Here is a 26,853-nt window from a genome sequence, read left to right as displayed (position 1 = left end):
TGAAACTTCACACAAATGGTCAGTACCAACAGTAGTTGTGCATGGGGCATGTTAGGTTCTTTTAGAAAAAAAATTTGCAGAGTTATGGGACTTTGTTTTTTTGTTACTATACTATATACATAGACACAATCTTGTGCGCACCATCTCTCCTCATCCCCTTGACACAATTTAATGAAACTTCACACAAGTGATCAGTAACAACAGTAGTTGTGCATGGGGCATGTTAGGTTCTTTCAGAAAAAAAATTTGCAGAGTTATGGGACTTTGTTTTTTTGTTACTATACTATATACATAGACACAATCTTGTGCGCACCATCTCTCCTCATCCCCTTGACACAATTTAATGAAACTTCACACAAGTGATCAGTAACAACAGTAGTTGTGCATGGGGCATGTTAGGTTCTTTCAGCGACAAAAATTGCAGAGTTATGGGACTTTGTTTCTTGTTAACATACTATGTACATACAGTCTGCATATGCAATCTTGTGCGTGCCTAATCTACCAAACCCTTACACACAATTTAATGAAACTTCACACAAGTGATCAGTAGCAACCCTAGTTGTGCATGGTGCATGTTACATTCTTTTAGATAAATATTCTGCATAGTTATGGGACTTTGTTTTTTGTTACTATACTGTATACATACAGTCAATATACATACAGTCCACATAATTATGCAATCTTGTGTGTGTCAAATTGCAATGTACTGTGTCAGTGCATGCGGGGGGGGGGGGGGGGGGGGGGTACATTCATCACCTTTAGTGATAGCTCTAGTTCTATATTCCTTAAGGTGGTTTATGAAATTAAGTACTTATTTATTTCACAGATTGCTCAGAGCGGCCACTACACACTATCCACCAAGACCTAAAATGACTGACATTCTTTTAGAGGCATGTAGGCAGTAGTTGTTACTACATATAAAATTTATTCATTTGTTATGTATTTCAGAGCATTTTGGTCAACAGATAAGCTTATGTCATATGTAGGGTTAGACCAGGCACCTGTGGAGCCAAGCTCAGCTGATACTTGTGGTATTAACCGATCACATGTAAGTGAAGATATTTATCTAACCTGTACCCTGCTACAAATTAAAATGGACTGGTCTGTATTCAATTTCGGCAGTACCACTTATTAACATCCATAACGATAGTTTCCGCTTTGTATCTCCTAAACCCTATGAAGGATTTTCATGAATCTTGGGTCAAATGATCACCTGATCAAGAGGATGTGCAGAACCCATGAGTCAGACCTGTCGGCTCAAAGTCGAGGTCACAACTCGAGGTCAAAGGTTTGAGCCCGCCATTTCGTGTCATCTCTGTATCTCCTAATTTGTATTTTCTCTGAATTACATTAATTAATTCATAACATGTTGCACATAGTTCATGATGTATAACAAATTTTTGGAAGTTATAGATTGGAATAGAAAAATTATAACATTGTATCATAATGCACACTAGTCATGGACACAGTCCAGTAAAACAAACAAATCTCATACGAAAATGAGCCAGTCCAGTATAGTAATCTGGGCAATGCTCCATCTTGGGGATCATTTTAACCTTTAGCCTGCTTGCGGCAAGTTATTCTGCCTTTGCAACCAGTGCAAACCAAGATCAGCAGGCTGATCATGGTCTGCACTGTTCTTTATTCAGTCAGTAAATTTTCAGTGAACACCCCTTCGATTAATAAATGGTATTGCCCAAATTGAATGATGGATATATTCTTTTAGAAACTAAGCAGGCTAATGGATAAAATTTTGAAGTCATTAAATTATGTGGGCATAATATTACATGGTCTTGCCCAGAAAGGCTATTTCATGGGGATAAACATTGGTTGGTTTCAACTTTTGAAGGTAAAATGTATGTGAAATTTTACATATTTTTGAGAATAAAATTTCATATTTTGACTCAACCATGAAATCTGCAAAAATTATTCCCGCACAAATATATATTAATTATTTCAGTTATCAGTAGCATTTGAAAAAAATAGCAAGTATTGTTTTTCATCAAAGGGAGATAAATTGGACTGTAAATATAAATTTTTTTGCTCCATTGGTAAATTCCAGCAATGACCAAAACCCTCTTCATTTTAAGAGCTGATTGTTGTTTATTGTTTGATAAAGTATATACTACATAAGTAAATGAGTTTTAAAAATTGAAACTTCCATTCATAAGAACTAACTGTTTAATTTTTAATAGCTTGTGACATATATCTCATTTCAGATAAGTTACTGTATTCATACAATCCTGGCTGTGATAAAACGTAGCAAATGGCCTGATGATGTACAGGTGAGTTGGTGTCTATAGAAGTTCTTAAACCCTGCCAAAATGTGATCTGTTTCTGCCCATTAGCTTACTAACAGAAGCAAGCTTTCAACAAGTTACTATATTTAGATATTTTCCGACAGTGGATATTAATTCCTAATACCTCAGTCACACATATGGCATGTATAGCTACGTCTAGTCACGGATAGAAAGTTAGTAATCTGTATCGATTTGTACTCGAGCCGTATGGATTGATACGGATTACTACTTTCAGGTACGGATCGATACGGATTACTGCGTTTCTATCCGTGGCTAGACTTAGGATTTTCTTCTTAATAGTTTCATTTACATGAACTGAACAGTAAAATATTGGCTCTGTGACCAATTGGAGTTCAGTAGCTCAATGTTTTACTGCTGTTATAATTTATTACATGCTTGCAAAAAAACTTCAGTGCCATATTGCAAATTGGTGTTAACTCATTTAAAATAAAGGAGATACACCAGTTTTCCACCAAGCCCTTGAAAAAGGCCCCAGTCATTTCAGTTGGTGGATTATTATGATTTTAGACTATCGGAAGTGGTCAAGTTTTAAATTGAAATTCAAGAACATTTGAAGTCGGAAACTTAGTCTGAAAAAGGACAAATAGAATGCTTTAACTTTGTCTATAGCATATTTATACTGTGGAAATTAATTGAGCTGTCGGTAGCTGCACATTGAAGATTCCTGCCAAGTTTCCTTGTAATCTATGCATATTTTATACTGCCTGAGCAAAATTACAGAACCCACTGTCTAAGTTTCAGGGGAGTGGTGGTCTAGTCAATAATGTGTTGGCCGGTAAATCCAGAGGTCATGGGTACTAGCCCCATTGAGGTCATGAACATGGCTTCTTATGACACCAGTACTGGTTTTTCCAGGAAGCAGACTCGAGAGTGATTCCAGTAAGCTCAGTCTAGCTAATACAAATTGGTATAAACTAAGTTTTTAGGAATATGGACACTGGTGTTAGACCTTGGATTTATTACAATTATGAAAATACTTAATACAGGGGTATAATTTCCTATCTAAGATCGTCGGTGTTAAAGATACTTGCCCACAGTTTGGGTGAAAGTTTTCAGCATGTACAGTTCCTCCAAGTTTGGCATAGAATGTATATTTGACACTGAAAATGATAAAGCTGCTGAAAATAAAGTTTAGATATTGGTAAAAATGCAAGTAGAATGTAAACTTTCTGCATTATTTCAAAAGTGTTGCAATGGTTTACTGGCTTCTGCACAATATTTTTGGTTATTTATAGGAATATCTTACAAAAATCGTATGTCAGTAAGTTTGTACCACTAGTCACTTTTATGGATTTTTCAGAGAAATGATTTTTTTGCTAAAATTGTGTTGAATAGTCCCTTTGACTACCAGTTATCATCCTGTATATGTAACATTTGAACTTTGTATGTATTTCGTTGTAAATTTGTGCAGATTGCAAAAGATGGAGGATTTGTGATAGGAACAGCAAAAAATGGAGACAGTATAATGAGGAATCCAGCAACTGTTCATATCACTTGTCTACTGGAGAATGTTCTTGCTCTACTCAAGTAAGTCACCAGTTTTGCCATTCATGATAAGTTTATCTGCAAGGTGAATATTTTTGCTGTTGTTGACAGGTAATTTTTATTAGTTCTTAAAGTCTCAATACTTTGTGGGCAAGTTTTCTGGCAAAATTCATGCATTTGTACTTGTAGAGGTTGTAGATTATTACACACTGTGTATACATGTCTTTCCTCTCCAGGTTTAATGAATTATAATTTATATAGTCTTCTGCCAAGTTTATATCAAGCATTAATCATTATGCCAAAAGATAGAATCTGAATGCTAAAAACAGAACTGGGTTGTATGATGTATGTTTCAGGGCAATGAATATGCTGTTCTGTGAGGAGTTTATGAGGCTGCGTCATCCGGATTACTCGAAGGCATATGATCTACCAGATAATGAAATACATTCCCTTTTAGGTAGGACTTTGTAAAAGATTTATGAGGTCAATTAGTACTTAATAGCTTATTATGTCTTCATATATGTTATATTGAGTCTGACTGTCTGTCTGTCTGTGACTGTCCGTCTGTCTGTCTCAAATATTTTTCAGGACCTCTTCTCTGAAACTACAATGTACTTACTACATTTCAGCTAGTTTTGTAATATCATGGACTTTTTCTGGTTGAATGATTTTATGCTGAACCTGAGCTTACAGTACTTATAGCTAGCATCGAGGATCCATCTTCTGTCATCTTTCCTCCCACAATTTCTTTAAATAACATCTCCTCCTTAACTACGAAGTCAGATTTAACCAAACTTCATAGGGATGTTCCTTGTTTTCATTATATGGCTATATGGAAAACTTGAAATCTACTCTGAAACCATGGCCTGATTTCAAAATAATTCTTCACTCATGTTCCCTAAGTGGCCTTGCACCGAATTCATTCAGATTAAAAAAGGATAATTTTAAATTTTTTTTTTATCAATTTTGTTTTATCAGTTACTGATCAATGTAAGCATAGTACTGAATTATGAATTGGCTTCAAATATAATGAATATACATGTACTGTCAAGTAAAAAAAGATCATGATGTATGCTAACTGTCCGTATTCATGTAATTTAATACTCATGAATGAGTTGTTACTGTTGTAAGTAGCACTGTATGTCTCACAAGTTGGCCATATTTCCTAAATATTCTACCAAGTGAACCAGGTCCATTTCTTGATACAGCAAACTTTTAGCCTGGCTAAAAAGCTTATTTTTACGGTATTAACTGCATGGTGCTTGGTGCTTTTTACCAAACAGAGTTTGTTGATTAACAAGGAAATTACCAAAATTTCAGTGAGAATCAAGAGGATGCCATTGTAAGGTTAATAAAATTCTTACATTCCTTCTGTGAAAGTAAAAGATAAAATTTCAAATTCAAATGAAGTTGCTGAGTATCTTGGTAAATACGGTATTAAACATCTGTTGTTGAAATATAATTTTTAATTATCAGATTGAATCATAAGAACACGTATTGTCATGAATTTTAAACTTTGTTTCAGGTATACCACAACCTCATGTAGACAACACCAGTTTAACAATGAGTAGACAGCCAATAGAAAGAATGCAGAATTTTCTCACAATATCTTATGAAATATGGTAACTGTCAGTATTTTCTCAAAACCTATAGTCTGCTGGTGACAATGATTCTACCTTTGCAACAAGTGCAGACCAAGATCAGCCTGCACATCCATGCAGGCTTGTCATGGTCTGCACTATTCGAGATTCAGTCTGTAAATTTTCAGTGAACACCCTTCAGATGATAAATAGTATTGCCCAATTTGAATGATGGACCAGTCCATTTTAGAAGTTTAGTAGGCTAAAGGTAAATTACACATTGTGCAAGAAATAATGTGCAGGTGGACCAATAAACAAGTTTAAGTACTGTTTGTTTGAACATTGAGAAGTGTATTCATTCAGACACGATTGTCATTCAGCATGTGAAGTTTTGCACCGGGTGTTTTAATTGGGATCTCACTCAGCCAGACCAGAGATATGGCTATTGACTTAGTCAAAACTATGCAAAGAAGGGCCTTAAAGTTTGTGTCACATGTATCTCAAACAGTATTTGACCCAGGATTAAGAAACATTACAGGAATATTCAGCATGTGAGATTTCACTCAGCCAGACCAGAGTTATGGCCCTTGACGTATTAAAAGATAAGCATAAAAGAGCATAAAAGTTTATATCACATATATATCTTAAAACATACTGGACATAGGGTCATGAAACACAATAGCTATACAATTCAGCATGTGAAGTTGTGCATCTGGACTTTAGTTTGGGATTTCTCTCAGTCAGACTAGAGTTATGGCCCTTGATTAAGTAAAAAATATGCATAAAGGGCATATAAGTTCATGTCACATTTATCTCAAAAAGTACTTGACTTAGAGTTATAGAACATTATAGGATTGTTAAATAGCATATGAAGTTGTGCACCTGGTGTTCTGTTTTGGATTTCACCTAGCTAAACCATTAGTTTGCCTTATTTGAATTTCAGTTTTTATATTCTCAACAGTACAGGAAAGAATAACTTTCTTATATTTTAGTTTTCATATTCTGGGCAATGCTGGTCAGTGTCTTGGAAGTGAATTCTACGCCATACCAAACCTGGCACAGTCTATGATACAGACTGTGTTATCGAACCTAGATGTTGTACCAGACTACAGACTGAGACCTATCATTCATATCCTTTGAAAATTGCTTGTACCACTCGGAAATTATTTTTGATCTAAAAATAGAAACTTTCAGATAAATATATTTTCTACATAGGGCTGCCAAGGCAGTGTGGTTAAGGTAGCTGGCTTTGAATCACTTGCCTGTCACTGATGCCGTTTGGAAACCCCTTAAGGAACGTAGAATTCTTTCACGCACGGACACCATCCAAATACCCCAATGTCTGCCTATGTCTAAAATAATGCCCACATGTATACTGTAAAAGCATATATTTTTTGCTGGGTCAGAATTTCGCAAATTTGAAATTTTGAGTATGTACGCGAGGTTAAATATTCGCGAAATTGTAAAAATGGTATCGTACTTGAATTTGAGTTATACTAATGGCAAATATTTACGTGAAGATTAATTTTCATGAGATGTAGGGCCTCCTGAATATAGCAATAATTAAACCCTTGCAAAAATTTCTGTTTTTACAGCACCTGGGACCTTTATTTACCATCAAAGGCTTTTTTATGCTTATATAAACACATTTTCGTTGCTTTAAATAGTTTTGCATTTTTGAATCATTTCAGATCTCCTCTTGGTCAGGCTGTAGAAAATTATATTGTTCCAAATATTCAGAAAATAAGTATACATGCAAAAGAGTTACCTTAAAACATATTTTTTCAAAGAGACTGTGAGAGTATAAGTAAAAAATATGGCTGTGTTCGTCAGTGAATTATAATTATATTGTATGAATTATGTACCTTGACTTCATCTTAAGTGTGTTTCTTAAGCCATACATACAGCATTGTCCAAGTGAGTACTACACAGCGGCTGTCATACCTGTATTGGCCCATGTGTGTCCATTTATGTACTTGGTAAGTATACATCATTTTGTGTATTACACAAGCTGCTGTCATACCTGTGTTGGCCCATGTGTGTCCATTTATGTACTTGGTAAGTATATATCATTTTGTGTATTACACAGCTGCTGTCATACCTGTGTTGGCCCATGTGTGTCCATTTATGTACTTGGTAAGTATATATCATTTTGTGTATTACACAGCTGCTGTCATACCTGTGTTGGCCCATGTGTGTCCATTTATGTACTTGGTAAGTATACATCATTTTGTGTATTACACAGCTGCTGTCATACCTGTGTTGGCTCATGTGAGTCCATTTATGTACTTGGTAAGTATATATATCATTTTGTGTATTACACAGCTGCTGTCATACCTGTGTTGGCCCATGTGTGTCCATTTATGTACTTGGTAAGTATATGTTATTGTGTTTATTACACAGTTGCTGTCATGCCTGTGTTAAACAGTGTATGTCCATAAATGTATTTGGTAGACACATTCCATAATGTGTACTATGAAACAATTGTCATACCACTGTTAGATTTTCTGGTTCTCTCAAATGTTTGTTTACTGGTATGTTAGGGCGCTGAAACTTAATTTGGGGCTAACACCTAGTTACACAAAGAGTTATACAAAGAAAATGTTAATTACAGAAATGTTCTCTAAAAGTGGAAAGCTTTAAAATCACTAACACCATACTGCTGCAAGTTTGAAATCTCGCTTTGGTTGCAGAATTCTTTAAATTAATGTGTGGAAGCCATGAAGCTGGCTTATTTAAGGTCAGTGGTTCTACCCATGTGCCCGCCTGTGCTGAAATAATCCCTGGGGTCTTACTCCACCATGAAAAACTGGAAATTTGCCATATGACCTATAATTGTGTCGGTTTGACTTAAATCTCAATAAAACAAAGAAATTTTTGAAGAAACAGGGCAAGATAATTTTGTTACTCATTATGTAGCATTGGCTAGTGTTTCTCTGTCATGTCAGGGTCGAATCAGATTGGTCAGATTGAAGATGTCACAAAGCAACAGCTGGAAAAGCTTGAAAATATTAATGAGCCGTGCCGTGAGAAAACCAACATAGTTACGGATGCGTAGGCTGGTCTGGATCCATGCTGGTCGCAAACCCACTATGTTGGTTTTCTCATGGCGTGACTCATTTCAAAGTCACAACATATTATGTTACTGTATGTGATGATTGATCTTGACCCTGATGAGTCTTGTATCATTTTTAGTTAAAAAGAAGTAGTAAACTTTAACCTGAACATAAATTAACAGGTAAAGATTTCATTCTAATTGTACCAAACATGACCTTTATTAACAACTTTGACTGTGTAATTCTTGTGCTTGTTGGTTTTTCAGAGGCTTGGGAAGAAATGGCAAGATATAAATGAGAGATGTCAGACAAGGTAAGAACAGTTGTCTAGGAAAACAAATAAAAAGCATATGAAGAGGTTGAGGCTTCAAGGAATGTGCTTTAGCACCTCCCTAATTCAGCATTTTCTTTAAGCTTTCACAAGTGTTTGATAATTGTATGATTTATGTTTCAACATTAATTCAAAGTAGAGCCTGCCCGCCTAGCTGAATAGAGAGAGCAAAGATTGTGGAGTTGTGAGTTTGATCCTTGAGCAAGGCACAGGCTGTCTGCGATGATTTGATAAAAGACATAGGGTCTGAAACCATTCATCCTCCACCTTTGACTCGTGCGGAAGTTGGCAGTTACTTGTGGTCAAACTTCATTTATGCACCCTTTCAAAGAGAAGAGAGTACAATGTTTCCACCTGTTTGTCTGTTGTTACCTAAGTCAGTACACAATTTTGTTCCGAATTGATAATAGAAGAACATTATAACTAGAAAATGCTATTGCCTAGAATGGTCAAATTTCATATATGATCCCCATCAAAGCAAAAAGGGTATATCATTTTGCTCATGTTTGTCTATCTAGTGTGTCTGTTTGTCCCTAGACAATTTGCTTTCCAGTCGGTAATTAGAGAATACTTTATCCTACAGTAATCAAATTGCCTGGGTCACAGTGACCTTGAGATTGAAAACAGTTCCAGAAATTAACAGGCGGATATCTAGAACTTCCAGTGTAGTAAATAAATTACCAGTTACATGTAATGTATGTGTATTGTTACAGGAGAGATACTGATGATGATAACCAAGAAAGCCAGGAAGTTGTAGAGGAACAAGTGACACGTCAGTTAACTAGAGAATATGTAGAACTCTTAGGTAAGATATATTTACATGCCAGTTAACTAGGGAATATGTAGAACTCTTAGGTAAGATATATTTACATGCCAGTTAACTAGGGAATATATAGAACTGTTAGGTAAGATATATCTACACGCCAGTTAACTAGAGAATATGTAGAACTCTTAGGTAAGATATATTTACACGCCAGTTAACTAGAGAATATGTAGAACTCTTAGGTAAGATATATTTACATATTTACACGCCAGTTAACTAGGGAATATGTAGAACTCTTAGGTAAGATATATTTACACGCCAGTTAACTAGGGAATATGTAGAACTCTTAGATAAGATATATCTGTACGCCAGTTAACTAGGGAATATGTAGAACTCTTAGGTAAGATATATTTACACGCCAGTTAACTAGGGAATATGTAGAACTCTTAGGTAAGATATATTTACACGCCAGTTAACTAGAGAATATGTAGAACTCTTAGGTAAGATATATCTGCACACCAGTTAACTAGAGAATATGTAGAACTCTTAGGTAAGATATATTTACACGCCAATTAACTAGGGAATATGTAGAACTCTTAGGTAAGATATATTTACACGCCAGTTAACTAGGGAATATGTAGAACTCTTAGGTAAGATATATTTACACGCCAGTTAACTAGAGAATATGTAGAACTCTTAGGTAAGATATATTTACATGCCAGTTAACTAGGGAATATGTAGAACTCTTAGGTAAGATATATTTACACGCCAGTTAACTAGGGAATATGTAGAACTCTTAGGTAAGAAATAACCACATGCCAGTTAACTAGGGAATATATAGATTTCTTAGGTAAGATATATCTACACGCCAGTTAACTAGGGAATATTTTGGTCACCCTGCGTCCATGTCACACCTTGGTTTAAGTTTTGCATGCAAGTACATATGGCTATTATTTAAAGGCATGTAGCTTTGAAACTTATTTTTAGCTCGACTATTCGAAGAATAGGGGAGCTATCCTACTCGCCCCGGCGTCGGCGTGAGCGTGAGCGTCACACAAATGTTAAAGTTTGTGTACCACCCCAAATATTTTCAAAGTCCATTGAGATATTGCTTTGATATTTTGCATACTTTTTTACCATCATGACCCCAGTCTGTAAAAAGGAGGAGGCAACTCTATCAAGCATTTTGACTGAATTATGGCCCCTTTTCGACTTGGAATAAATGTTAAAGTTTGCGTACCACCCCAAATATTTTCAAAGTCCATTGAGATATTGCTTTCATATTTTACAGACTTGTTTACCATCATGACCTCAGTCTGTAAAAAGGAGGAGGCAACTCTATCAAGCCTTTTGACTGAATTATGGCCCCTTTTCGACTTAGAATAAATGTTAAAGTTTGCGTACCACCCCAAGTATTTTCCAAGTCCATTGAGGTATTGCTTTCATATTTTGCATACTTGTTTACCATCATGACCCCAGTCTGTAAAAAGGAGGAGGCAACTCTATCAAGTATTTTGACTGAATTATGGCCCCTTTTCGACTTAGAATATGCTTATTGTAATGTTAAAGATTTACTCATTGCTTATATTATACTATCAAGCACTGAGAATAGTCGAGCGCGAGCTCTTGTTTCTTTTTCTAGGCCAATAACAAACCTCACTGGGTCAAGTCCTATAGCTCTCACATGTAATTTGAGAAAATTATGCCCCCTTTTGGACTTAGAAAATCCTGGTTAAAGTTGTACATGCAAGTTACTATCTACAAAACTAATGCAGATATTGAATTGAAACTTCACATGTGTCTTCGGGGCTATAAAACTAGATGATGGCATCCTGTCCCATAAGTCTGGCTGCCTCACAGACAGCTCTTGTGTTCCAATTTGTCAAAAAACATGGCAGCCAGAGGGCGTGGTCAGTTTTTAGCTCACCCTCAGGGAGAGCTATAGTGATCGCTCACCGTCCGGCGTCCGTCCGTCCGGCCACACTTTCCTTTAAACAACATCTCCTCCTAAACCACCAGGCCAATTTTGATGAAACTTCACAGGGATGTTCCATGGATGGTCCTCTTTAAAAAATTTTCAAAGAATTGAATTCCATTCTGAACTCTGGCTGCCATGGCAACCAAAAGGAAAAACTTAAAAAATCTTCTTGTCAAAAACCGCAAGGCGTAGAGCCTCGATATTTGGCATGTGGCATTATCTAATGGTCCTCTATGAAGATTGTTCAAATTGTGCCCCTGGGGGTGAAAAGAGGCCCCGCCCCGGGGGGTCCCAAGTTTTACATAGACTTATATAGGAAGAAACTTTAAAAATCTTCTTGTCTTAAACCACAAGACCTAGGCCTTTGATATTTGGTATGTAGCATTGCCTTGTGGTCCTCTACCAAGATTGTTCAAATTATTACCCTGGGGTGAAAAGAGGCCCGCCCCCGGGGTCCCAAGTTTTATATATTATTGGCCGTAGGGAAAAACCAAGACCACTTTTCTGTGGTACAACATGGATGGTACCTCCAATTTTTAGGTGTATTTTGACATATCTGTACCTTGTAAGAATTTTTCTTTTCTTTTTGGTTAAATTTCTTCCTTTGTTGTTCCTGTCCTTTGGACTTTGATTATGATTTTTTGACCTTCTTGTCCTTAAGTGCAATTATTATTATTATTATACCAGATTTATATAGCGCCCTTTTCATGATCAATTTCACGTTCAAAGGCGCTTTACATAGTTCAAATGCAGCCACACAGGGCGCATAATTCATCCTCTACTAGTACAGACACAGAGCGATCTGACCAGAGGGACAGAGTGAGACAAAGCCCCCACGACAGAGAGATCAGAAATCAGGGTGGACAGTTAGCTCAGTGGTTTGCACACTTGCCTTCCAATCCTGAGGTCGGGGGTTTGATCCCCGGCAGCTACTCGGAAATTTTCAGAAACGCTTTTCAGTGCTTCCCACTCAACTAGAGGTGTACTGGTCAGGAACCCAGGCAATCCTTGCGTGTATCAGTGCTATACACTGGGCACATTAAAGAACCAGGCTGTCTATCCGTAACGAGCTAGGCTAAGTTAGCCGGACAAGCCTGTATCTGATTTCTGATCTCTCTGTCGTGGGGGCTTTGTCTCACTCTGTCCCTCTGGTCAGATCGCTCTGTGTCTGTACTAGTAGAGGATGAATTATGCGCCCTTTGTGGCTGCATTTGAACTATGTAAAGCGCCTTTGAACGTGAAATTGATCATGAAAAGGGCGCTATATAAATCTGGTATTGAGAATTTGTAAGTCCATTAATTTAGTTTCATTGTATAAAAAAGTGGTTCCTATGACAACAGACATAAATGCACCTTCCTTTAAGTGGTTTTATTGTTTCTAAAGGATATATTTATTACATTTTAGAAATACAGGAACATTTGTCAGTCAGTTAAACACTTCTACCCATTCACCATTGAACTTACATCACATATTGCCCTTCAGTACATGATTTATTTTACAGGAACAGTATTTTTCAAGAAAAGTAGTGCTGCAGTGGAAGAAAAAATGTTAGAGGAAGAGGAAACTCCGACCCAACCTCAAGCACGAGAACTTGGTGAACTTGGAAAATTATGTCTGCTTACTGAAGTACGTATTTGTACGATTTCTCATAGGAATCGTGTGTTTGTATGCTTCCCCGATCTGCTTAACTTGTAGATTTCAATTACATTTGACAGAAAAAAAAGGCTTTGCCCTAATAGTTTTTATGATCATTATTGGACCTGGCATTGGGTGTCTGTTGTCCTACTATCAGTTCTTAATATTTGCCAATTTGTTGCATAAACAATATCCTACCTTAATTTCCTAATTCGCTCTTTGTCAACACACTGATGTAGATTTTTAGCTCACCTTGACACAAAGTGTTCAAGATGAGCTGATGTGATCCCCCTTCTGTGGTCATGCTTCATTGTCGACAGTTATACAGTAGCTGCTCTAGAGGTAACAATTTTTTATTCAATCTTGATGAAACTTGATCAGAATGCGTCCCTTATAAAATTCTCAGATGAGTTTGAGATTTGGTTATCTAGGATCAGAAACTAGGTCACTACATCAAGGAATTGGAAAACTTTGTTTACACTCTAAGAGGCTACATTATCTACCTGATCTTCATAACAGTTTGTCAAAATAGGTGTCACTTTAAAATGTAGAGCAATTTCAAAAATGGGTTATCTGAGTTCAAAATCATAGAAAAATGTTATTTAATTAGACACACAAAATCAAATCACATCCACTGTCATGCCTTTACTTTTTCATTTCAGTCTGTATGTGAACCATTAGTAATTACTGCGTTTGGTGGTCTATGCTGGATGGACACGCCCACTTGTGTCAAATGTATGGCTCTAGCCAACCCAATTCTAAAGCAGGTAGGTATATACTTCTTATATTATGTCTTACTAAAAGAAGGAAGTAGGGTGGGGTGGGCTCAATAGTGCATTGATCACCGTTACAGTATAACCCTGATAATTTTATTTGGAATAAATCATTCACTCTTACAGATATTGGTTCTACCAAGGATAATTCTTCCAAGAAACATACACTGCATACAACTTGGTTTTCTACCAAGAAGCTAAGAAATAAATGTTGACACTATGTTTATTACATCAGTTGGATTATTTGATTCATAGACACTATAACAAAACATAAAAGATCTTTGGTTACTTTTTGAGACTAAACATTTTAAAGTAACAGCAATTGATTTATGGAAACGTCCTACACTAAAATGTGGTAACATACCTAGCACTGAAAGTGTACATACCTAGCACTGAAATGTGTAACATACCTTAGCACTGAAATGTGTAAATACCTAGCATCGAAAATGTGTACATACCTTAGCACTGAAATGTGTAACATTCCTAGCACTGAAATGTGTAACATACCTTAGCACTGAAATGTGTAACATACCTAGCACTGAAATGTGTAACATACCTAGCACTGAAATGTGTAACATACCTTAGCACTGAAATGTGTAACATACCTAGCACTGAAATGTGTAACATACCTTAGCACTGAAATGTGTAACATACCTAGCACTGAAATGTGTAACATACCTTAGCACTGAAATGTGTAACATACCTAGCACTGAAATGTGTAACATACCTTAGCACTGAAATGTGTAACATACCTAGCACTGAAATGTGTAACATACCTAGCACTGAAATGTGTAACATACCTAGCACTGAAATATGTAACATACCTAGCACTGAAATGTGTAACATACCTAGCACTAGATTAAACGAAATGAATAGAAACACTGAGGAGACTTCGTGATCTAAAAGGACCAGAGAGGATAACAAACACCGAGTCTAAGTGTAGTGTGACTGCTGTTGTGAAAACTAATAAAATCTATAAAAAGAGCCTTTGCAAGCATAGAATGCAACCAAGCAAATAAGAGTCAGAATCGGTTTGATTAAATCTATTTGAGAGAGGTACACATTTTCAGATGTGCGTAAATATAAAAAATATCTAGATCTGTAACTCTAACTGAGGATGTTGATCCGAGAGCTAAGGATCAGCTGCAGTAAATGTAGTATTCTTATTGCCACTAGGTGTTAGAAAGTTACTTGTTAAGTAAGAAATGATATATCTCATTTTTAAAAAAATTACCGTTGAAAAAAATCATTGTTTGGAGTTCAGATGCAAAGAACACAACCCAAGTGATATAATAATATGCATCTGAGCGGCAATGATTTTATTCAAGAGCAAATCACTATTTGAGATAAATTGTTTTTATTAGCTCATCTGATTTTTTGAAAAAAAATGATGAGTTATTGTCATCACTTGAGCGGTTGTCGGCGTCGGCGTTGGCGTTGCCTGGTTAAGTTTTATGTTTAGGTCAGCTTTTCTCCTAAACTATCAAAGCTATTGCTTTGAAACTTGGAATACTTGTTCACCATCATAAGCTGACCCTGTATAGCAAGAAACATAACTCCATCTTGCTTTTTGCAAGATTTATGGCCCCTTTTGTACTTAGAAAATATCAGATTTCTTGGTTAAGTTTTATGTTTAGGTCAACTTTTCTCCTAAACTATCAAAGCTATTGCTTTGAAACTTGGAATACTTGTTCACCATCATAAGCAGACCCTGAACATCAAGAAACATAACTCCATCTTGCTTTTTGCAAGAATTATTGCCCCTTTTGGACTTAGAAAATCAGTTTTCTTGGTTAAGTTTTATGTTTAGGTCAGCTTTTATCCTAAACTATCAAAGCTATTCCTTTAAAACTTGCAACACTTGTTCACCATCATAAGCTGACCCTGTACAGCAAGAAACATAACTCCGTCCTGCTTTTTGCAAGATTTATGGCCCCTTTTGGACTTAGAAAATATCAGATTTCTTGGTTAAGTTTTATGTTTAGGTCAACTTTTTCTCTTAAACTATCAAAGCTATTGCTTTAAAACTTGCAGCTCTTGTTCACCATCATAAGCTGACCCTGTACAGCAAGCAACATAACTCCATCCTGCTTTTTGCAATAATTATTGCCCCTTTTGGACTTAGAAAAATCATTTTCTTGGTTGAATATTATGTTTAAGTCAACTTTTCTCATAAACTATCAAAGCTATTGCTTTAAAACTTGCAACAGTTTTTCACCATCATAAGTGGACACTGTACATCAAGAAACATAACTCTATCCTGCTTTTTGCAAGCGTGATGGCCCTTTTTAGACTTAGAAAATCATGGGTAGGACAATATTTCTATTATACAAAAAAAATCAGATGAGCGTCAGCACCCGCAAGGCGGTGCTCTTGTTCTAACATGTTATCAAGGAGTTTTATTCACCAAATATTTACCTGCTTTGTATAGATTTCTTTTCCAGTGTGCCAACTATTACCTTTGAACCTATGACATAATAATTGTGATGTAAAAACAGTGCATGTGCTGCATAACAGCACACTCAAGTCTTCTTTGTTAATATAGGGAAATAAACTGGGCCATGTTAAAATATACATTTTATAACACCTGTATTATTTCTTGTATTATACAGCTTATAGCAGACAATAAGATGTCAGGATCTGCAGCGTACCATTTCTATGGCAACATTGTGATGTCGTTACAACATCAGGGTCAGTTTGAAGGTGTGCAGTCTTTGCTACTGGGACTGGGACTGCAGACCTATGAATTACTGGTAAGATAAGAAAAATTAAAGCTTTTTAGTTACTAGAAATTAATGCTGAAGTCCTGTGCCTTTATGTTTTTTTCTTACCAGAACACATGCTCCAGGTGAGCCATTGTGGTTACTCACCATCTGTCATTGTCCGTTTGTCAACATTTTCTGTAAATGACATCTCCTCTAAAGTCACTTGGTGAAGGTCATGAGGCTTGGCATTGATGTTCCTTAGATGGTGCTCTATCAGAGTAATTCAAAGAGTAATTCAGAGTAATTCTATTCTGTGTCAAATTCATGTTGCTATGGCGACAGAAAAGAAAAACTTAGAAAATGCAGCTGTATACAGAGGGAAACTTAAAAAATCTTCTTGTGTTAGAAACAGCTTGCCTTATTTTAAAATAAGTTTACACCATTGATCATGGGTGATGCTTTGCTAAGAATGGTCAAACTGTTCTGATTCTTGAAGAACCATTGCAGCCAGAGCTGAAAACAGAAAAATCTTAAAACAGTATCTCCTAAACCATTGGTCCAATTTTATAATAATTTCACACAAATGTTCCTTGAGTGATGTTCAAATTTTTCAGATTTGTCTGCTAACATGGACCTTAGGGGGCATGGTAAATTTTCCATATGTATATAGATGAAAAATTATAAAATCTTCTCATGGTTGCCAGAACTAAAACATTTTGAAACACAGTATTTCCTAAACCATTTATCCAGTTTTGAAGTAGTTTAACAGACATGTTCCTTGGGTGACCCTCTACTTTAAATTATTAAAAGACATGTTGATTTGGCAGAAAATCAAAATGGCTGCTAGGGCTGTGTGTCTGAATCTGCAGGCCAAGTTATTTGGCAGAAATGTTTCTTGTTACACATGTCAGAGATGTGAAACTGGCGAGCAAATTTGGGTTGTCATGGCCCTTCTGTTTAAATCTGCTATTAAAATGAAAAATTATTGTTTGATTGACTGACAGTTAATAAAATCTAGTAAATAGAACATAGATTCTATCTTTAGGAAGTGTTTTGAAGAAAAACTTTTGCTCCAACAAAAACCAATAGAAATATGTTCTTTACCATTAACCTTTACCTTGCTATATTTCTAAAATGGACTGGTCCATCAATTTGGGCAGTACCACTTATTAAAGGGATGTGCACTGAAAATTTACTGACAATGATGACCTTGGTCTACACTGGTCACAAAGGCATATTCACTGGCCACCAGCAGGCTAAGGTTAAAGACCTTTAGTTTGAATAATAATGAAGAGATGTAAAACTCGAATGACAAAATTATACGTTTTATGTTTTCAGCGTCCTTTATTTCCTGAAGTGCGTAAACTGATGTTGGAAATTCCAAAATGTACAGAAGAAGCGTTGAATGTAAGAAACAGAGAGGTTGATAATTAATGTAATTAAAGAGCTTAAAAATAATTAAAATAAGAAACAAGACGGTTTACAATAAATAAAGTAAGAAACAAGACGGTTTACAATAAATAAAGTAAGAAACAAGACGGTTTACAATAAATAAAGTAAGAAACAAGACGGTTTACAATAAATAAAGTAAGAAACAAGACGGTTTACAATAAATAAAGTAAGAAACAAAGTTTGTTACAATTAAGGTAATAAACAAGGAGGTTTACAATAAAGTAATAATTTAAGTTGGATATATACAATGTACAGAGTGTTTTTTTCATATTGAAATTGTTTAACAAGTTGAACAAAATTGATGAATGCGGGCTGTGCCAAGAATTTTATCAATCTTTTTTTGCAATGAGTTTAATGAATTTAGTGTAGAAAGATACAAATGCAGTAGTCACTTCATCACATGTTAGCTTTTTAGCTCACCTGAACTTTGTTTGGGGTTAGGTGTTAGTATAGATGTCTTGCATCAACCTTAATTTTTAGCTTGACTTTTCGAAGAAAAAGTAGAGCTATTGCACTCACCCTGGCATCGCCATCGCCATCAGTGTCGCCGTTGGTTAAAGTTTTTGATAAAGTCAAATATCTCTGTTACTATCAAAGCTATTGACTTGAAACTTAAAATAGTTATTTGCCATCAAAGTCTACATCAGTAGAAACGATCCCCATAACTCTGATTTTGATTTTTGACAGAATTATGCCCCTTTTTAACTTTTTTGTTAAAATTTTTGATAAAGTCAAATATCTCCGTTACTATTAAAGCTTTTGTCTTGAAACTTAAAACAGTTATTTACTGTCAAAGTTTACACCAGGAAAAACAATTCCCATTACTCTGATTTGAATTTTGACAGAATTATGCCCCTCTTTAACTTAGAATTTTTTGTTAATTTTTTTTATAAAGTCAAATATCTCTGTTACTATTAAAGCTTTTGACTTGAAACTTAAAATAGTTATTTACTATCAAAGTCTACACCAAGAAAAACAATCCCCATTACTCTTATTTGAATTTGACAGAGTTATGTCCCTTTTTAACTTCCAGAGTTATGGCCCCTGAAATAGTCAAAAATACACATTTTCACCTTGTGACGCGCCTAACTCAAAAAGTGTTACATATAAATTGATTAAACCTTGCAAGTCTTGATCAGGATATGAACTTGAGCACCTCCTATTTTTTATCTGCCTCTGCCCCCTATTTTCAGAGTTATTGCCCCTGAAATAGTCAAAAATGCACATTTTCATCTTGTGATGCACCTAGCTCAAAAAGTATATGATATAGATTCATGAAACCTTGCATGAGTCTTTATCATGATATAAACTTGCGCACCTCTTATTTTTTGGCTGGCTCCACCCCTTATTTTTAAACTTATGGCCCCTGAAATAGTCAAAAATGCACATTTTCACCTAATATGTGCCTAGCTCAAAAATTATTTGATGTAAATTCATGAAACATTGCTTGAGTCTTTATCATGATGTGATCTTGCACACTTGAGAATCTTAGCACTTATTACAGAGTTATGGCCCTTGAAATAGCCAAAATTTTTTTGTTTGTGATGCTCATAGCTCAAAAGGTATATGGCCTAGAATAATGAATCCTTTTCGTAAAATGTTTGTTGAGGCTATACCCCCTTAAGACTGCATTTGAATTATTGCCTCTTATTTGTGACAAATGTACCAGGGGGGGAGGGGGGGGGGGCACACCCTGTGTCCTACAGACACATTCTAGTTAACTTAGAATTTTTTGGTTAAAAACTTTGATAAAGTCAGATATCTATCAAAGCTTTTGGCTTCAAACTATTAGTAGTATCAAAGTCTACACCAGGAGAAACAATCCCCATAACTCTGATTTGAAATTTGACAGGGTTATGCTTCTTTTTAACTTAGAATTTTTTGGTTAAAGTTTTTTATAAAGTCAAATATCTCTGTTACTATCAAAGCTTTTGACTTGCAATTAAACATAATTTTTTACTATCAAAGTCTACACCAGGAGTACAATAACCCATAACTCTGATTTGAATTTTGACAGAGTTATGCCCCATTTTAACTTCAGAATTGCACCAAACTTGGTCAGCAGCATCCCAGTCACATGGACCTTTGTTAAATTTTTTCAAACATTTCAGTCAGAGCTAAAAATAGAAAAACCTTTAAACAACTTCTTCTCATGAACCACTTGATGGTCCTTTATCAGACTTGTTTTGTGGCATCATTATAAGGACCTCTCCCAGTTCCCTTTTTCAAATGGGAGCTGTCAGTCTCATTTATTGGCCACTTGGGCTAAAATTAAAATACCTTTAAATGACTTCTTCTCATGAATAGCTTGATGAGTGGTCATCAGATTTGGCCTGTAGCATCATAGTGAGGTCTTCAAAATTTATTTGAATGGATGGGCTTGACCCCTTAAGGGGGCAATAAAGTTATGTATATAAAAACCTTTAAACAATTTTTTCTTATGAACCACATGATGGATCCTCATCATGTTGGCTTTTAACCCGATTGTACAGTCCTATCCAAGATTTGTTCAAATAGAGGCACTTTGCCCCTTTCAGGCGCTTTCTGGATCTCAGTCTTGGTCTGTAGCATCATTATAAGGTCCTGTCCCAAATTTTGTTTTCAAATATGGGCACTTGGCACCATTTTGTGGGTGCCATTGCAGAAAAATAGGGGAAAAAACCCCACCTTAATTAATTTTTTTAATGAGCTACTTAATGGATGTTTATCAAAAAAGGTCCTCTTCAGGTGATAAGTTTAGGCATATCTTGTTTAGGCACAGTCAGTTCAGTCATTGTCTTCTATACATGAAACGATTTAAAAAAATATTACACAAGTGTTATTTAAAAAATATGTAACGGCTTTATTTCACTCCCAGAACATCAAAAATGTGATAAGACTTCTTTTGCTTTCACCCCAGGATATTTTTGTCCTGTTAAGTATTTGCAAACAGTTTGCATCGGGTGAAATTTCAGAGCAAATCAGGTATGATCACTTTATAATGCAAGCATGTCCATTTTGATAGGTGTTTTTACTTCATTGTATTGTTTGTAGGTTTTTGATGAGAAGATTTTAGGAGCAACACCTACCCAGAAAATGGGCGAGAAGAAAAAGAAGGATGCTTACAAGAAACTTGTTGCTGAAGCTATAGGGGTAAATGAACAATGATCATTTGTTTCTCTTTATACCCTCCCTCCTAAAATGAGATAGGGGGGTCTAAAATAGTACCATTTTCTTATGTAACATAAATTAGAGCTGCATCCTGCACTTGTGGTTTCACTTTCATAGCATGCTTAGTATGGCTTTAAGGCGACATCATCTTTTTTATGGTTTCTAAGACTTCATCCTAATTTTCATCTTTATCGGTTTATCAAGGCTTGTTCGTATTGTTTTCACAAAAATATTTCTTTATTTGCAGAAGTATGTTGGGCAACAGTTCAAAAGAGAAATACATTATCAGAGTTTACCGAATTTGTTCCGGCGGATCAGACACCGTCAACCTACTTTGGATGATATAGAACACAAAGACATTGGATTGTGCAGCCTGTTCAAACCTGAAGCTAATGGTGATAGTTGATGTTGTAGAACACCATGTTTAAACCTGAAGTCATTAGAAATGGTTAATTTTACATCACAGGTACATTGGACTGTTGTAACATGTTCAGACTGAAGTAAACATCATTAGGTGATGAGATAGAACACAATGACATTGAACTGTTTGGCTTGTTTAAATTAGGTCATTGGTTATAGTTAATTTTACACATCACATGTAAATCAGACTGTGTAATGTGTTCAATCTGGAAGAAGATGGCAGCAGTTGTAGAGGTGGAATACAATAAAATTGTACCATTGGAAATCCGTACCATTTAACCAGTCTAAATCTGGAGCTGATTGTGATGGTTGATTAAATAGAACACAGTGATTTTGTTCTGTTTAGCCTCTCTAAATCTGAAGCTGATTGTATTAAGAACACAGTGACATTGTACTGTTTAGCCTGTCTAAATCTGAATTTGATTTTGATGATTGAATATTTAGAACACAGTGGCATTGTGCTGTTTAGCCTCTCTAAATCTGAAGTTGATTGTGATGGTTAATCACTTAGAACACAGTGGCATTGTACTGTTAAGCCTCTCTAAATCTGGAGCTGATTGTTACAGTGATGGTTAATCATTTAGAACACAGTGACATTGTACTGTTTAGCCTGTCTAAATCTGAAGCTGATTGTGATGGTTATATATTTAGTACACAGTGACATTGTACTGTTTAACCTGTCTAAATCTAAGTTGATTGTGATGGTTGATCATTTAGAACACAGTGACATTGTACTGTTAAGCCTCTCTAAATCTGGAGCTGATTGTTACGGTGATGGTTGATCATTTAGATCACAGTGACATTGTACTGTTTAGCCTGTCTAAATCTGAAGCTGATTGTAATAATTAATTTTAGAACACAGTGAAATTGAACTGTCTAGCTTGTTTAAAGCTTAGCTGATTGCCATGATCAGTTATTTATAACACAAAGGAGATGGTTAATAAATAAAATTATACAACAAATCCTTATCAGGTTTGCTTACTAATAGGTGAATGGCTCATTCTGTATAAATGCTTAGTAATTGCAAACTGGAATATATTTAGTCAGGTAATCTTTAGCAGTGCTTGTTTTCTTTTAACAAATTAACTTAAAGTACATGTATGTGTAAAGACCTTGACAAAAATGTTGCTTGTTGTTTTTTGCAATTCAGCTAACTTCGGTAACCTGAAATGAAAATAACAAGTCAGTAACTGGAAAATAACAAATCAGTAAAGACTCACCACAGAATAACTATCCTTTTGTTTTTCCATAATGGTAATCATACACGATTTGCATAAGAAAAATTGAGAAATACAAGTACCTAGTCACACATTGAAAATGGCATATATTCATCAAAACAATGTGTTTAAAGTCTAAACATTGTATTGAATTTATATAGCAGTATGCACAGTACCTAATGTATTCAAATAAGATTTGACAACATTGTGTTTTATAGTGCAAGACATTAAACATATTAATTCAGGAAAAGCCTCCAGTAACCCCCTGTCATGTTATGGCATAACTCACATATTATGTATAATTAGATTGATCTTTATGAACTGTATGGTGGATAGGGTGAGGTGAGTAGGTCACTAGATTGTGTTGGGTCTTTAACTGCATTTGTGCCTAATACAGATACACAACTCAGCTATATTATCTATTCATCACCAGTGTAAAATACGTTTATCTATAATTTGATCCTTGTTTTTGATTTTTGTACCAAAAAAATGGGCATAAAATGCCAAAAAATTAAATAAGTAATTAATTTATTTTCTTGTTTTTATTTTTCTACACCTAACTTCATTGGATTACAACCATCTCAATAGATTCACAAATGACCCTAACAAAATGAATTCTTGCTGAATACTACATGTTATTATGTCCTTTGAAAAATAGGCAGTACATGGTTTTACCCATTGTCAATCTGAGAGCATGTGTTTGCCTACAGAAGTTAACTTCATAGGTTGATTACCTGTGGTTAGTAGAAAACCCTCTTTCGTTTTATGGGTCAGTGGGTTAAAGGTCAGTGATACAATGACCTTGAGACTGAAAATAGTTTCCACTCAATAGCTAAAGATTCCTTTGGTATACTTTCTTCTAATTTTATAGGATAATTGCCAGTGGTGAGAAGATGACCCTTTTGATCTAAGAGTCATAGGTTTAGATTGCAATGGCATTGACTCTGCAAACAGCTGAAGAATGCCTGCACTTACTGCTGTTTAACCTCAAAGATGGCCCATAATATTTATGGGGTCAAAGTCACAGTGATATTGAAACTGAAAACTGTTTCTGGAGCTATATTGGGCTTACAGATATCAAATTAATTTCAGGTGATTGCCTGTGTTTAGTAAATGACCCTTATTGTTTTTGGTACCTCAAGTGTCAAACTCTGACCTTCAGATTGAAAACATTTTCTAATCATTCACGGGAGAGAAACTTTAGGCCTATGGCCCTCAAACTTCATAGATGATGGATGAAAAGAGTCTGTAATAGAAGATCACCAGTTGTTTCTTGAGGTCCGAAGGTCAAAGGACTAGGTCATAGCATAGCCAACAAAATGGTACCTGGTTGTATCTGAATGCTAAGGGAATTTGTATTTTACAAACACTTTGTTACTTGACAAAGTAAATATTACTTTGTGCAATTGACCAGTCTGCAGTTCAACAGAAATTACAAAAGTTTGAAATGTATTTCTTATGTAATAAAGCATTCATTGAATGGCTTGCTGGTTACCCATGAGACTTCTGACCTTTGGCTTACATTGATGGCTATTAACTATCAAGTGTATTCTAAAAAGAACATGTGAATAAGTGAATGAAGTATTGCCATGCAATACAAAGATCTGATATCTGTCAATGATGTATTAACAATATTGTACTTTATATACAATGTATTATAACACACCATTTGGATTACAAAGTTTTTGAATTGGGCCCATATGACACATAAGCTTTTATTAAAATCTTTTACAGACTGGAGACCTTTGACCTTCAAGTGCGACCTTGACCTTTGAACCAGGGGTCGTGATATTGTCTCATTGGGAACATTCGTGTCAAGTAATATATTAAAATCCCTTAACAGATGACAGAGTTGTTGACCAGACTGGAACACAATTCTTTTGACCTTTGACCTCCAAGTGTGACCTTGACCTTTGAACTAGGGTTCTGGCTGTCTGGCTGTTGTGTATGACATGTCTTATTATTGGGTACATTTGTGCCAAGTAATATTGAAATCCCTTTAAGAACTGCTGAGTTACAGACCTTTTAGCTACAGGTCTGAAAATAGTGCATGGCACATTGTCTTTTGGAGTACATTTGTACCAAGTACATTTGTAATATTAAAATTCCTTCATTAACTGTTCGAGTAATAGAACGGACAGGAACATTTCACCTCCAAGTGTGACCTTGACCTTCGAGCTAAGGGTATATGTTTAGCGCGTTTCACTTCGTTTCATACATGACATTATTTGTGCCAAATAATATGAAAATCCCTTGATGAATTACAAAGTTACAGACCGAACAGGAGAAAAAAATTGACATTTGATCTCCAAGTGTGATATTGACCTTTCAGCTAGGATTATGGGTGTTGCGCACGAAACGTCGTCTGATTACATTGCATATCTATGCCAAGCAATATTGTAATCACCTGATGGATAACAAACACGAAATAGACCCTGTTCCTGCCATGTTAACATTTGACCGCAAAGCGTGACATTGGCCTTATAGCTAGGGGTCTAAAAATTGTGCATGACACATCGCCTTAAAATGGTATACATTTGTGCCAAGTAAAATTAAATTTCTTAAAGGATTGTTGACTGGACAGGAAAAAACCCTCTGTTGACCTTTGACCTTCAAGTGTGATTTTGAGGTAGGGCTCCGGGTTTTGCACAAGACACGTCGGCTCATTATGTAGAACATTTGTGCCTAGTAATATTAAAATCCCTTGATGAATGGACCGAACACGAAATGGTGGACGGACGGAAGTTCTTAGGAACGGACCTTTATTTGGTATTTCTTTTGATATAAAGTACCAAACAAGTGAAAGAAAGTATGACATGAAAAGATTTTAACGTTACCTATTGTCCTCAGTACCCAACAACTTTTGCTCGTTTGCTCGGAATGACGAATGGACGGAAAAGCGCAATCATATAGTCCCCGAAACTGATTTTCGACCAATAACACAAGTGTATTACCCACTAGAAGTTAAGTTTATATTTTGATGTAAAAGAGATGCAAGGCTGAAATTAGCTGTCTGATGAGAAAACGGATTAGGTAATACGAACGTTAACCATGTTTAAGCTGAAATTTTCAATTCTGTTTCAGTATTTTTCTCTAAGTTTGGTTGTTCTTGTTGTTTCGGGTTTTAACGCTGTTTAAACAGTAGTTCAGTTATATAACGGCGGGCAGTTAACCTAACCAGTGTTCCTGGATTCTGTACCAGTACAAACCTGTTCTCTCCAAGTAACTGCCAACTTCCCCACAGAGTCAGAGGTGGAGGACGAATGATTTCAGACACACTGTCTTTTATCAAATCGTCACGAAAAACATACGCTCGCCCAGGGCTCAAATCGAATTCACGACCCCGCGATCCGTAGATCTGCGCTCTCCCTATTCACGGTGGGGAAACCAAGAATGCAACGTCATCAAAACCCAGCGCAAATGAGCTGACCACACACAAATTTACGTCGATTCAGGTAAGAAAAGCCTTGTAACTTTTTTATTATTGCAGCTTTCGACTCGAGATAAAGAGCACCGTACCCGGCCTGGAGTATACTATTCTGCGGAAGTGTTCCATATTGTACGTATAGCTTGGTTTTTGCTCGAAAACGCGAACAGTTGGCAAAGAGGGTATGAGCTGTACCACACTTTTGTCTAAGAAAGTGAGTTTTGACCGTATTTTCGTAAAATGAGGACGGATTTGACGCTCATTTAATATCAGTGACGAGCATAATAGTCAATCATTGTTTTATTTTGCGATTTTCAAGGATATCTGACGATATTTTATTCAAAACAAACAACATTATTAAAATGAGAACATCCACACTCTTAATTACCATTATTGCAGTTATGCGTCCTAAATCTATGTCTTAGGCAGTCAAGCTACGTCAAGCAACTAGTAAATTTATTAATACAGTTGTAACAGTATTTAGTGTCTGAAATTATTTTTTGTCCAATGGCATTGCAATACATTTCAAATTATGGGAAATTTATTTTAATAAATCAGC

At 35.7% G+C, this 26,853-nt stretch overlaps 1 protein-coding gene across 1 annotated transcript in view; it reads left to right on the top strand.

Moving 5' to 3' along the window:
• The window catches only part of LOC123566034 (exportin-5-like), an 88,926-nt gene extending 65,528 nt beyond the window's left edge, over nt 1-23,398 (top strand). Inside the window, exons 18-32 of the mRNA XM_053549677.1 lie at nt 949-1,048; nt 2,220-2,285; nt 3,733-3,848; nt 4,163-4,263; nt 5,332-5,428; nt 6,379-6,515; nt 7,268-7,365; nt 8,709-8,755; nt 9,487-9,578; nt 13,017-13,141; nt 13,813-13,917; nt 16,536-16,676; nt 17,967-18,035; nt 21,114-21,212; nt 21,478-23,398. Of these exons, the coding sequence (XP_053405652.1) occupies nt 949-1,048; nt 2,220-2,285; nt 3,733-3,848; nt 4,163-4,263; nt 5,332-5,428; nt 6,379-6,515; nt 7,268-7,365; nt 8,709-8,755; nt 9,487-9,578; nt 13,017-13,141; nt 13,813-13,917; nt 16,536-16,676; nt 17,967-18,035; nt 21,114-21,212; nt 21,478-21,636 (1,552 nt within the window). The 3' untranslated portion in view covers nt 21,637-23,398. The remainder of the gene's footprint in view (nt 1-948; nt 1,049-2,219; nt 2,286-3,732; nt 3,849-4,162; nt 4,264-5,331; nt 5,429-6,378; nt 6,516-7,267; nt 7,366-8,708; nt 8,756-9,486; nt 9,579-13,016; nt 13,142-13,812; nt 13,918-16,535; nt 16,677-17,966; nt 18,036-21,113; nt 21,213-21,477) is intronic.
• Nucleotides 23,399-26,853: the final 3,455 nt, after the last annotated feature.

This window comes from Mercenaria mercenaria, chromosome 1, assembly GCF_021730395.1.
Source record: "Mercenaria mercenaria strain notata chromosome 1, MADL_Memer_1, whole genome shotgun sequence".
NCBI classification, from domain to species: domain Eukaryota; kingdom Metazoa; phylum Mollusca; class Bivalvia; order Venerida; family Veneridae; genus Mercenaria; species Mercenaria mercenaria.
This window is presented reverse-complemented; position numbering and strand designations above follow the sequence as displayed.